The following is a 14036-nucleotide window of genomic DNA, read 5'->3' as shown; positions in this document are numbered from 1 at the left end:
CATGAATAGACACTTCTCTGAAGAAGACATCCAGATGGCCAACAGGCACATGAAAAGATGCTCAATGTCACTCCTCATCAGGGAAATACAAATCAAAACCACACTCAGATATCACCTCACGCCAGTCAGAGTGGCCAAAATGAACAAATCAGGAGACTACAGATGCTGGAGAGGATGTGGAGAAACGGGAACCCTCTTGCACTGTTGGTGGGAATGCAAATTGGTGTAGCCGCTCTGGAAAACAGTGTGGAGGTTCCTCAGAAAATTAAAAATAGATCTACCCTATGACCCAGCAATAGCACTGCTAGGAATTTACCCAAGGGATACAGGAGTACTGATGCATAGGGGCACTTGTAGCCCAATGTTTATAGCAGCACTCTCAACAATAGCCAAAGTATGGAAAGAGCCTAAATGTCCATCAACGGATGAATGGATAAAGAAATTGTGGTTTATATACACAATGGAGTACTACGTGGCAATGAGAAAGAATGAAATATGGCCTTTTGTAGCAACGTGGATGGAACTGGAGACTGTTATGCTAAGTGAAATAAGTCATACAGAGAAAGACAGATACCATATGTTTTCACTCTTATGTGGATCCTGAGAAACTTACCAGAAGACCATGGGGGAGGGGAAGAAAAAAAAAAAAAAAAAGAAAGAAAGAAAGAAAGGTTAGAGAGGGAGGGAACCAAAACATAAGAGACTGTTAAAAACTGAGAACAAAATGAGGGTTGAAGGGTTGGGGGGAATGGGTGATGGGCTCTGGGCTCTGAGGATGAGCACTGGATGTTGTATGGAAACCAATTAAACAATAAATTTTCTATTTAAAAAGATAAAATAAAATAAAATAAATGAGAAAGCATCATTTCACTCAAAAACAAAAAACAAAAACAAAACCTTTGAAAGTCACATAGCCTATATTCCAAATGTATTCAGATCCATACCTAAGTTTTAAGTTAGATTAACTTTCATCCTGCTAACTAGATCACTAAATTAAATCCAACATGTTCAACCATTTCATTCAGTTCTGATTTTTTTTTTAGATTATTCTTTCCATTAGGACTACAGTTTCTACTGATATTACACATTTCATTGAATTTTGTTTCTCTCTCACAGCTAGCGGTCACGACATCTAAAGTCTTTCTCCTGACAACTGTGTATGTATTCACATATATCTTGGAGACATAAAGCAGGAGTGAAAAGAAGGCTAAATCACTGGGAAACTGTTCATTTTGGGGACACACAGACCTCGTCTTCTTGCTACCCTACCTTCTATCCCAGGAAAGTTGATAATATAACACCGATAAAACCTAGGAAATAAGTTCTACTTTTAAAATACATACATATGTACTTATTTTTTAAAAGACCAGACAACTTCTCCAGCCTACCTTTTGGAAGAAAGAGAGTGTATTTAAGTGGAAACTCATTGGCTCGGTCTGTGATGTGGTATCATATGGGCACATGGGGTCAGTGGCACCAGAGCTGTCACACTGCCCTTCAGCCTGTGGCTTGCCTTGACAGTGGGGTCCTGACACCGAGAGAGTTTTAGTGACTTAGTAGAGCCTTTTTCACTTGAGTTACGGGAACTCTGTGGACTAGAAAATTTAATAGTGAATGAGAAAAATAAAAATGTTGCCTTATATTTAGAACACCTTGCTTATACCATGCCCAGAGCAGGAAGGTAAAAGAGAATTAATTGTGGTCAAGGGTTTAAAAAAAAAAACAAAACATTTACTGATTTCCAATCCCAAAATAATGCTGAAAAACCGAAAAAGCAGTCCATCACCCTACAAAAGAGTTACAGCTGGAGATCCTTCATACTGTATAGCCCACCAATCTAAGAGAGCTCCAGTTTTAACTGCGCCATGAATAAAAAGACACCAGCCTCCAGCACCGGGATTATCATCTACCTACTCAGAAAAATGATTAATTTAAGATAAATAGATGCTGGCTTCAGACACACTGATTGCATTTCTCAGATACTTTTGCAGCAACACTCAATCATCTCAGATGTTATGAAGTATTCAGAGGGATTATTCTTTTCTACTCATATAACACAAAGCATTCAAGATTTAATCTAGCTCCCGGTATGGTAGAGTTGAATTGTATTCCACTTTACCATCACCTTGCCAACAGAAATCTCTTCTTAATTTTCGTTTTCATAACATAAACTTCCTTTTGTTCTTTTCATTGCCCACCTTTATATTTCATTATATTAAAGTGGCTTAACTGTAAAATATAATAGTAAAATGATACCACTTAAAACACATTAATAAGTCAAACAGAAAAGACCAATCACAACCTAATAATATTTTTTTAATGTTGCAGAGCATGACTATGCTTTAGTTTTCCCTGAAAAGATTTTAAGATTAGCTTTTTATTTATTTTTTGAGAGAGAGAGAGAAAGGGCACAAGTGAACAAGGGGCAGAGAGAGAGAGAGAACCCCATGAGGGGCAGAGAGAGAGAAAAAGAGAAGGTGAGAGAAGGAGAGAGAAGGAGAGAAGCAGGCTCATCAAACCAGGGCTTGTGTTTTGCCCAATGCGGGGCTCAAGCTCACCAACCGTGAGATCATGACCTGAGCCAAAGTCAGATGCTTAATGACTGAGCCACCCAGGCACCCAAGATGAGCTTTTTCAAAGTATAGGTTATAAGTGTAAAGTTATCTTCAGTCAAAAAAAAAAACTACTCATTTTTTAATTCTTAGTTCACAAAGAAAAGAGCTAGTTGAAGGCAAAAAGGATGTGCACTAGGCCAGAGAGCTGCACTTGATTCCAATATAATAATATCATGACCAAGAAGAATTTCCCTCTTTTTATGAGGCACAGGTCCTGGAGAATGACCTTATAAAACATGTAAGACTAGTCTGGTTCTCAAATACATCACTGGAAGCAAATTTCTAACAACCAAAAATGTGTTACTGAACACAAGTCACACTGCTGGCCTCCACCTCTGGAAATTCATTAAACATCACTTCCCACAACCCGGTGAGCCTGGGTCCAAAATAGACTTTAATCAAGAGCCGAAGCTTAAAAGTATGCTTTCTTTTTACTGCTGCACTGTCTTATCATTGAAAAGGCACACACGCAAACACACACATGCACACACATACACACACACGAGATAGATCTTAAATACAGGTCCATGGTAGCTAAGTACAATATTTTGTGAAGTAGACTGGAGATTTAACCCATCAAGCAATGAAAAGGCTAGGATATTTCTGTACCTTGTAAAAAGGTTCCCTAAAATTTCCAGATATGAAAGTTATGTTATACTTTCAGCTCTGTTTATGATAAAAACAAAGTTATCCTTCCCAGAAAACCGTAATCAAAAAAGTGTGGCCTCTCTCAAAGTCAGACTGTCCTTAATGAAAAATTATAATCATAAACAAAAACAATTATAGCAATCAATACTCAAGTTGTTTGGCTAAAAGTTCTAAGAAGTGACCGATCCAAATGACATTACTTTTTGACAATGAAGATTACTGGTGCCGGAGAATTTGGCCTTTATCAGTATGCTTTTATTCATCTTCTATTAATAGTGAATTTTTCTGAGTATATAACACATAAATAGTAGAAATGGCTCAGCCCAAGAAAAGTGAAAAGTTGTGTGTCAATATAAAATATTCACAGAGAAATCATAATTGTTTCTATTAACTAGATCATTGGGTTAGAAATTAAGACCTTCTTGGTTCAGCCATAATCTTATCAAATGTGATGCTTAGAACTTCTCAAGGCTAACAGAGGGACAAAATGATTATCCATGTTTCAGCACACAAAGGCAGAGAGTACAAGACAGCTTTGTCTAGGGACTCTCCTGGAATAAGTATTCATACCGAAAAAGTTTTTCCATGGGGTCAATGGTGGCACATATGTAGCTGAGCGGTGCCTGTCATAGAGACAAAGAACTAGGGTGACAGATGAGGCATGGACCAGAAAGGCATTCATGCATCTCTAGCAGATGCCAGTGCTGAAGAATGATGATGGAGCACCAGATGCCTACACTTCCCCACTGTGATGCCACGGTAGAGCCTGTGAATTTGTCCTCCCAAATGAAGTAATTACCCAAGTATATGTTCATTTTCTATAACTCACTTCACAAAAAAGTGACTGTACCTTATGATTACATATTTTAAAACAATGGTGCATAGTCTCTCATGAGGCTGTCAAACATCCACAACTACTAAGGTTGGTGGGTGTAGCTTCTGAAAAAGTATGAAATTTCCCTGAATTAGGATGGGCAAAAGGGCTTTAAATTTAGTGTAGGCTGGAAAGGTTGCAGGATCATAAAGATATGGATAAATAAAGGAAAATCTGTTTGGATACCTAGGACATAGCTAATCTTTAAAAATATTTCACTATGTTTTTTTTACCTACTGCTGCTCTGGATACATAAATTAAAAATTATATAGTTACTTAGACTTGGAATATTAACATTACTCTTCATGTAAACAGAAATACTTTCCAACGTTTTAAATTCTAGCCTGAATCTTCATTACATGTATGGGACATAACAATATTTTAGTAGGCATTTCTGACTCTAGGATTTTCCCTCCCCAAATATCCTAAATACACATTAAAACCATTAAGTGTGGCACCCTTCAGATTACTTCTCTGTGTAAAAATATTGCCCAACTCCTTCCTGAACACCACAAAATTCAGATTCCTGTACCTTTTTGGAAGAGCCATAGCACAACTCTACTTATTGAAATATCTATCGTATTTCCTGAAAAGTAATCTAGTAAGAAGTATCATCTCACTGCTTCCGTATTTCATGCGTGTTGTTTTTGTCAACCTTGATATAAGGTAAGCTACTTGATGGCAGTAATATCAATTGGCGTCTTTGTGCCATGTTTTCCTTAACTGAAAAAGGAATATGCTATGTCAGTGATGCTAAGTTTCCTTCCAACTCTAAACTTCTTTCAGTTCCATTTTCTCCATTCTGCACAGCACATTGATCAAAATTAAACCAAAAGCAAGCACTAAAATAGATATTAGCTTATTGATGATGTGTTTTAGCATAACAGATGATGTGAACCAAAGTAGATACTTGCGCTGAAATTACAAAGATACTACTCCAAGCACAATGACTTTTCTATGTGGAAGGCAACTTTGTTATTAGAACTCAAAGTTTTTAAAGGCATGAAAAACTAAGTTAAGACTTGTGTTTAGATCACTGACACAACGTGCACCAAATGTTAGTAATTTGTATATCTTTGGGGCTCTTCTGTTTGCAGAACATAAATTTGATAAAGGAGGAAGAATAAATACAATACAGAGTTCAGGGTTATTTATGGTCTCCAAAATCTCTGTTTAAAGCTGACGATCTAACAATATTTTCAAAGCTTACAATATAGCATTCGATTTTCAGACTCCACCTTCCTGGCTGGGCACAATGGCAGTTAAAAAAAAAAAAAGAACAGTATGCAGTATGCTAGTTTTTAATAGAGAAAAACCTAGGATCACTGTAGGATAATTACCCTACAATCTTCTTCCTCTGTAATTTACTACCAGAGTGCTTTCATTCTTCTTACTGCCAAATGTTTGGGAGGAGTAGACTACTCTTTGACCAGTTATTCTATATTGACTCAAGTCAACAACTGTAACCTGGCTTCCCTCTCATTTTATTGATTTTTTTTTGTTAAGTCTCTATGACACTTGCAATTGCCAATACTAGAAAGTCACTTCAGTCCTCAAGTTTTTTTACCTCTCTTTAGAATTTTACCACTATCACTCACTTTTAAACGTCTCTCCTTAATTGACCTTCATGGCCCTGTTTCCTTAGTTTCCCATGTACCTCTGATGTTCTGTTGCATCTTTCACTGGCTCTCATTTGCCCACTTCTTAAAATTAAGTGTTTCATATGGTTTTTTCTCCATCTTCTTCCTTTCCTGTCATTACTTCACAAGTACATTGGTGCCCATGGTTTCAACTTTTCCCTGAGTGCAGATGATGATCAAATTTGCATCATGATGCTGACGTTTCTAGATCTCTGGGCTCCTAATTGCATTTCTACCTGGATGTTCTTATGGAAAGTCCACTTCAACATAATAGTTACAAATTATTTTTCTTCCCAAATCTGGGCTTTCTCCTTTATCCTCCATCTGTATTTTAAAAATACGTCTTCCCAGCTACTGACCTTCACATTCATGAACCCTCTTTAAATATTTCCATAGCTCACCCCCACATCCAATTGGCCAAGTCATGTCTACTTTGGTGATGATTTTCATACAGTCCTCATTCTAAGCAACTGCCAAAATCTTTAAAGACCCACCTTTCTCCCAGTGGTAGGCTTTAGGCTACTCATACAAAGAGGATCTCACCTTATGCAAGGTGTTTCTAAACTGAAGCTCCTGGACTGTGTCTTGATAAAAACTCCATCTTCTATCTCTGTGTTTTCCCATTCTGACTGCCAATCAGTAAGCCCAGACATCCTGAGTACTGATCCTTCTTGTTCCACTTGGTCCAGAATCTTCCCTTGTACAGCTTCTACCCATCAGCAGCCTCTCAAACTAGACTATCCCAGTCCACAAACAGAGCAACACGGTATTACCTTGGACCAAACCAGTACCACAGCCTATTGGGTTTTTTAATGTTATTTTTTTAATAGAATAGTAATGTAGACATTCTTAGAGAAATTTTTTAAATGCAAAACAAATATCGCCATCAAATTCCACCATTTTTAACATTTGGTTAGATTTCTCTCTGTGTTGTCTTTTTTAAAATAAAATGGGGATCACATGTTATATGCAACTTAGCATATTATATTATTTACTTTGAGAGCAACTGTTTTCTGTGCATTTAAAATATTCTTCAAAAATTATTTCAGGGCATCACAGTATTGCATAATTAATATATGCATTCAATTTTTCGAAATTCTCTCTAAATTCCTACAATAACCATCGTTGCAAATATTAAAATGTTTGTCAATAATTTTATTCATGATATGTACCCAAAAGAGGCATTAGAGTATGAAAATTTTAAGCTCACGATCCATATTACTATATTACTTTTGAGAAGAGTTAAACCAATTTACTCTTTGACTATCAGAAGAGGAGAGCACTCATTCGCCAGCTGCAGAATTCTTAAAAGTATTCTGGCTGCCTCCACTATTTCCCATCTCTAATTCCTCTGCACTTCACAAGCAACTTTCTAAAACACAGTTATGATTATAGGCACTCAAAAAGTCCCAGTGATTCCCTACCACCCACAGAGTAAAATTCATACCTCTGAGTGTGGCATCCAAGTCCTCTGCAAAAGAGTTGCAACTTCTTTTTTCTCCTTTTCATGTCTCCCTTCCATTCACCCTCCAACCTAGACCAGCCGTTTCACTCGGGGCTATACTTAGAATCACCTGGAGAGGCTCTCACAAACACACATGCTCGAGTTCCTTTTCACACTAATTAAATACAAATCAGGAGCTGGCTTCTTCTTTAATTCTCCACCAGATGATTCTAATAGACGGCCAGTGTTTAAATCACCACAAGCCAGGCCATTCTTCCTTAAATGGAAACACTGGAAGAATTTTTGTCAAAAAGGCAAATTTTTGGACCACACTTCAAGTGTACTAACTCTGACTTTTTAGGGTTAGAGACCAGGAATCTACAATTTAACAAACCTGCAGATTCTATAGCTTGAGAACTACACTCTAGTTACACAATACCACTGTCATTTTCTTACCGAAGTGCCACATTTCCCAGCTCTATAATATATGTCCTCTTTATACTTCTTGCTTATAGAGTCTGTTCTGTATCTTCCTTAATCCCCATCTCTTCCCTACCCCACTCCGACACCCCACATAAATCATATCATTTCTCATGTCCAACTTAAATACTAGTTCTTCAAGTCAGGTTTAATTGTTCCAGCATTTTTTTTGCTTTCTGTGTTTGTTGTTTATGTCCTTATTATATTTCTCCTTGCCAGTCCTGTACTAAGCGTAATTGTGTAGACTTTAAGATCTACTCATAGAAATGACTCTTTCACATGTAGATACAACATCTGATTTACAAGGACATCTCCACAACGTCTGGTGCATTTTTCTACATAGAGTAGATATATGCTAAATGTTTGAATTGAATAACAAAGTATTTTTAGCCTGTGCTCTCCGTGATAAATAATTACCAAATACTACTCCATAATGTTTTTGACAAAGAGAAGCAATGCTGAAGAAGGTAATCTAGTTTTCTTTTTTTATATATAAATCTTCAAATTTCTCATGATTTGATAACATCTTTTTTGCTCTGCTAAATCAAGTGGGGGTTTTATTGTCTACTTAATAGTTTACACATGTGATCTTAGTGAAAGGCTCTACCCCAGTTGTTAGCCATTTATTTAGAACATGAATTTTCATGCTAATCATTTAGATATATGAAAACACAGAAAACGTTAGTGGCAATGATTTAGAGTTTTCTGTTTCTCTAGTATATGAGCACTGGTGAAAGTTTAAAGTGGGATCTGGTATTCCAGAGAGAAAAGAAGCAAGTCAGTCAATGCACATCCTCCCATTAGAAAGAAATGAATTCCAGAAACATTCACAAAGCCACTTTCCAGTTCTGTCCCCCTGGGAAGGCCATGCCCAATAGAAGCTCATTCATTAAGCTTTCCAGAAAACCAGAGGCACCCTTTCTACCTCAGTGCTTCTAAAGCACTGAACATCATTCACACCGTATATATTATGTCTTCCCCTGCCCAATGGTCATTCATGATCTCAACACCTCTTACCGGACTCTAAACTCCTAAAATTAGGGACCAGGTGTTTTCCATGTTTGTGTTTCTTACAATGCCCATGATGTTACCTGGCACAGAAAACGTGTAGATAAACCTGGGATAAATGAGGGATTAAAGACAGTAAATCAATTTTGTTGAATTACAGGTATGAGGTAAGAGTTTTCAATCTCATTTATCCAAACCACAAGGTAGCCTTCATTTCTAGAAAAACTGTCACATCATAGAGAAGCAAAGAATGGTCCTGTGAGCGTGGATACTGAGAGGGAATAATTTTCCTGCTCTTTAGCTTAGGTAGACAGAACAGGGAGGTTGCTGAGAGCATGTGTGAATTGTGTGTAAAGCACTTAAATAGCCCATGCTTTAGTTTCATCTTCTATAATTGTGGGCTAAATTTCTATCTGCCTTATAGGGTTGTAGTGAAGACTGAATTACTTAATATGTGTAAAAGCATCTAGTGTAGGACACATGGTAAATAATCAATTAGTGGTATTTAATTGTTCTAATCCTTTCTTTCTGTCTCACAAAGATAAAGGATCCTGGGAGTCTGTTTTTCAGAAACACGTGGTTCTAGAAAATAAAACCAGAGCATAAAGTATATAGTAAATATTAATGTGCATGCTTGACATGAGTAACAAATACACGCTGTGTACTTCTGTGAGATGGGCTGGATAATAAGAGTGGATAGTAGAAAATCTGAAAGAGGACTCCTCAGCATTATCAGTTTCCATTCAGGTTCTGCTACTTGTCGGTTGTTTGAACTTAGATATCTATTCTAACAGACCACTCTGGGAAAACAAACACCAATGTCTTATCCCATTGGACAGACAGAGGAGCTCTTCTGCTTGACTTGCCACCTGAAGATAAATAACTGGCCTTTAATCGATGGAATACAATTACTGCGGCATCTGAGAATTCAAATGCCAAGTGTCCGTCACACAGAGCTTGTACAATTATCAAGTATAATTACATACAACCAGCCCATACAAAATTGCCCACACTGTGTGTTGCTTCTATTCCTATCTTCTCAAAACTTTACTCTTGACACTTAAGAGTATGATTGATGAAAGGCAAGAAAACAAAGTAAGTTGCCTTTAACTGTGATGTGACAATGAAACTAAAATGTGCAAGCAACAACCCAGCAACTAAACATGCATCAAGAAATGGAAAAATACATTGGGAAAATATATGCCAAGCTATTTATTATCTCTGGTGGTAAAAACTACTGATTCTAAATGTGTTCTGTTGAACCACACAAAACTTAGAAATGTATAGAATTGCCCTCTGCTAGCATTCTATGGAGGGAAGTAAACAGGAAAGACTTTATTAAAAAAAAAAAGTAGTTCCTGAGCTTTAGGAAGCAGATGTGTCATGAGGTCTTAGAGTTTCATGTTCTTAGCTGAATAGGTGAGGTGGAAAATACTGAGGGTGGGAGATTCTTATTAAAATCCAAATAAAGAGCAAGGATTACAGAGAAATCAACAACCTATGATACATTTCAAAGTAAAAAGTAAACAGACTTAATAACAGAATAGAGTTGGGGGATAATTTTTAGGAAACATGAAGAGATAAGATCTAGGATGTTGGCCTTGGAGATGAGAGAAAATTGTAAACTGAGACACATATATTTGTAAAAGGAAATATCCAGAGAATAATAATAAAAAATGTTGGCATTTTAAGTCTAAAAGGTTAGCACTACATCCAAAGATAAGAGTTGTAAATAGGATTACAATTTAGGAGTTCTCTGTACAGAAAAATTACTGCAATGGAAATTCCATTGTTTTCTTCTTTCTCAACCCCAACAAACTAACTGTATCTGCCTTGAAACTTATATTGAGAAGGAGTCCAAGTCCATGGCTGGACTGAGCAGGAAAGGCTCCATGGTCAATCAGCAATGTCGATCATTAAATTTGGAGGCAAGAATGACATTGAGGACCACTCATCTGCCCTCACAAAAGATGGTGCTAAGCTACTTGGGCACGGATGAACACAGAGCCTCAGCTTTTCCCAGAGCTGAGTGTGAGAAGGAACTGAGCAACCCCACAAACAGAGATTTGGCAAGAAATTAAGGCAGGTCCAGAGTCATAGAAACCAAGGGAGGAGAGAAGGCCATAAAGGAGGTTGTGGTGAACACAATCACATTCTACAAAGTAGTAGGAATGATGAGCCTGAAAACAAGCCCTGGAGTGAACAGTGACAAGTTTCCCATGTGCCTTGGGAAAGACTGTATCATTTCAGGAAGCAATGAAATGGACCCTGTAAAGAATTAGTTTTTATGTACCACACAGTTAAAGAATTATGAAGTCACCTCTTATTACTGTATGTCATTAAAAACAGATCGTAAGTTTGGATAACAGAAACCTTAGGGGGAAAAATACTCTAAGGTTTGCTTTTTAAAAATTGAATAAGGGTGTTTTCTAACCTTGTTTTAAAATTATGGTTAAAGCCCCAATGAATACAGTTTTAATATATGGTATTATTATTTTTTATTATAAAAACTAACAAATTTACACTACATTAATACCTTATAGAAGAATTTTCTTAAAGCAGTCACCATTATACAGAATCCGACATGCGTTCTTACTTAATTAGTGCATAAATAGAGTAGGGAGGTTGCTTTAAAGCATGTTTGAATTGTGTGCAAAGTATATAACTACTCCATGCTTTAGTTTTCTCTTCCAGAAATTGTCGACAAAAAGTGAAAAGAAAAGACAAGAATATGTCTAGGAAGATGTTCAGGTCCGCCATCTGTCTGACTACCATAGGCACCTGGCTAAGAATAAGCCATTTCCAGAAAAGAAGCCCTCATTTCCTCACTGTGATGTTGAGGTGTCTGTTGAGATAACATCATTAAATTAAGAAATGGTACTTGCCAGTGTGCTCTGGCCCTTTAACACCACTGACGTCCTGACTCACTAAAGCACCATGGAAACGAGAATAGAACATACGAACAGCTGGGAGCACCCAAGACACTGGCAGTTGGAAAAGTGATGGAGGACAAGTAGGACCTCGGGGGCAAGTAAAAGCAAGAAGCACTTGAAAAAGGAAAGAAATGTTAAGATGACCTGGAGGGAAGAAAAAGAGATTTGGGAGAAGAGTAAGTTAAAAGTAACACAAGTTATTATTTGATATCCACAACAACAACAACAAAAAGAAGGAAAAAGAGCCATTTCTGATGTTTTTTAGAGTAAAAAAAAAATCAAAACTACTTCAAAAATTTACTGTTATTATACAAGCAATAGTATTAACTTTTAGTATACTGAGTAAAGATTAAGAAATTAAGGTTTAAGAATTTCCCAGATTTTTTTAAATTTCACTGACCAGTTAAATTTATAGAAGAAATTGGGAAATTACCATAAAATACCACTTTTTAAAAATTTGAAAAATTAAGGACAATCTATAATTATCATTACATATATGAAATTTTAATGTGATGCCGATGCTATGGTCAGTGACTGTCAGCAGCTTGTGTATATGTATGTGTGTATTCATGTGTGTGTATGTATGTGTGATTCAAGAATGGGGGCTGAGAAAAAATGCACTATAAATTGAAGGAGAAAATAGTAATGCAAACAAAAACAGAGTTTAACTTACTCTAAAGTAGGTTCTTTCTTCTCCCCACTCCTCAGTGTATTAGAGGGTTTTTCCCTACAATGTGAATGTTAGTTATTTCATTATAAACTTAAAAAATATATATATAATTTGAATCTTGTTTTAACATTCTGTTTTATTTCAGAGACAGTATTGTTGATAACACTGGGAAGGGATTTTGCTATACATTAGCATTTGACAAATAGGGGAAACTTTATTTGTTTATTTGTTTGGTCAGAAGAAATAAAAAAAAAATTCATCACTGAAGAGGTATCCTGATAATGTAAACATTGTGATAAGCTAAAAACTGGAACCATCTAGAAAAATAAGACCCATCATGTCCTTCTCAGGCCATGCCCAAAAGACCAGCAAAAGGACTTTTCCAGTGGAATCTGTTCTAATGCCCCAAGTTCCACGTGGCAATTACTTGCATCTTCAGGAAGAGAAGCAAAGACTACAGCTCAAGAAATTCCTTCTTCATAGGATGTTTCTTGTGGCCAAGATAACAGCAAACACAGAAAAAAAAAATATTGCTGACTACTATGAACAAGTGCTTCAGTCAACTTTAAAACTTCACATAGGAGAAGCAGTGACAGGGTTTTTGCTCATCTATCCTACTTCTATTCTGCATATCCTTGAGTCCTCCAGTGATACGCTTTACCAAATTCTTTTAGATCATCTTGACCAGAAAAAGAATGATACAGAATTTTTTATCCAAGGGATGAAAATTATAGTTGTGTCCCATAACATCCCGACAAGACTCTTCATGCAATGGCATGTATCAGAAATAAAAGCTCCAGTCATGTATCTCGATGATGTCACACAGACACAGTCCCTAGAAGAGGTCATCACCGAGTTTCTCACCCAGACTCACAAACTGGCAATTCACCTTTTAAAGACTGTGAAAGTGAGTGCTAAAGGACCAGGGGATAACTTGCACCAACTAGCACCTGAATTGCTCATCCCAGAACAAATAATAAAGTACTTGTACAAATCTGAAGAATTCATGGATCCAGAAGCTTTCCTAAACATGTATAATAAACCCATACATATCACTTTGGATTCTGAGGTGGTATGGCCTGCTCCTTCCCATTTCTAGGATTGAGAGAGATGTGGTTAATGTGGTCCAATCTCTCAAGGAATTGATGCTACTTAAATAAAAAGAAAACACTTCTGAGGGGACTCTTCTTTTTAAAAAAGAAAGGACCATACGCCACAATATACACAAAGGTAATACATGAATCTTTACAGAGTATGTTGAGCTAAACTTGAAAATATACATTTATTCTGATAGCAAGTTCAACACATTGTTTTAATAAGTGGATGAGGTTTAATAAGTTAAGGATTGCTCAAAATTTAACATCATCTTGATGAAATGACAATTTTTTAAAAAGAAGTATAGACAATAAAGGATACATTCAGATTCATATTCTCATTCATTCTTTCAACAGTCAATGAGAAGCTGCACCACCCAGAATCAAATTTCAGGAAAAACAATTTTGTTCTTGGAATATAAAATTTAGGGGGGAAATACCATCATTGAGTTGCTTGCAATGTACATTTAGAGGAAAGTATGTGTAAAAGTAAATATGGTATGATATGATATGATCATTATTTTAGTTAGTAGTAAAAGCCTTAAAGGAATAATCTCTATATTATTACTGAACTCAGAAAACAAAGTCTAAACTTTGAAAATAGTTCCAAAGTTCACATATTCTGAATTG

The 14036-nt window shown here is 36.5% G+C and overlaps 2 protein-coding genes across 2 annotated transcripts in view; one reads left to right on the top strand and one right to left on the bottom strand.

Annotated features, from left to right (window-relative positions):
• Window positions 1-14036, bottom strand: part of ZNF804B (zinc finger protein 804B) — a 506862-nt gene that overhangs the window by 464648 nt on the left and 28178 nt on the right. The gene's annotated exons all lie outside the window — the stretch shown is intronic.
• Window positions 11664-13486, top strand: TEX47 (testis expressed 47). Its single transcript, XM_060632428.3, has 2 exons — window positions 11664-11818; window positions 12458-13486. The coding sequence occupies exon 2, from the start codon at window positions 12650-12652 to the stop codon at window positions 13409-13411; it is 762 nt and encodes a 253-aa protein (XP_060488411.1). The 5' UTR covers window positions 11664-11818; window positions 12458-12649; the 3' UTR covers window positions 13412-13486.

This window comes from Panthera onca, chromosome A2, assembly GCF_046562875.1.
Source record: "Panthera onca isolate mPanOnc1 chromosome A2, mPanOnc1 haplotype 2, whole genome shotgun sequence".
Classification (NCBI taxonomy): Eukaryota; Metazoa; Chordata; class Mammalia; order Carnivora; family Felidae; genus Panthera; species Panthera onca.
Note: the sequence above shows the minus strand (reverse complement) of the source record. Positions and strands in the feature narration are given on the sequence as shown.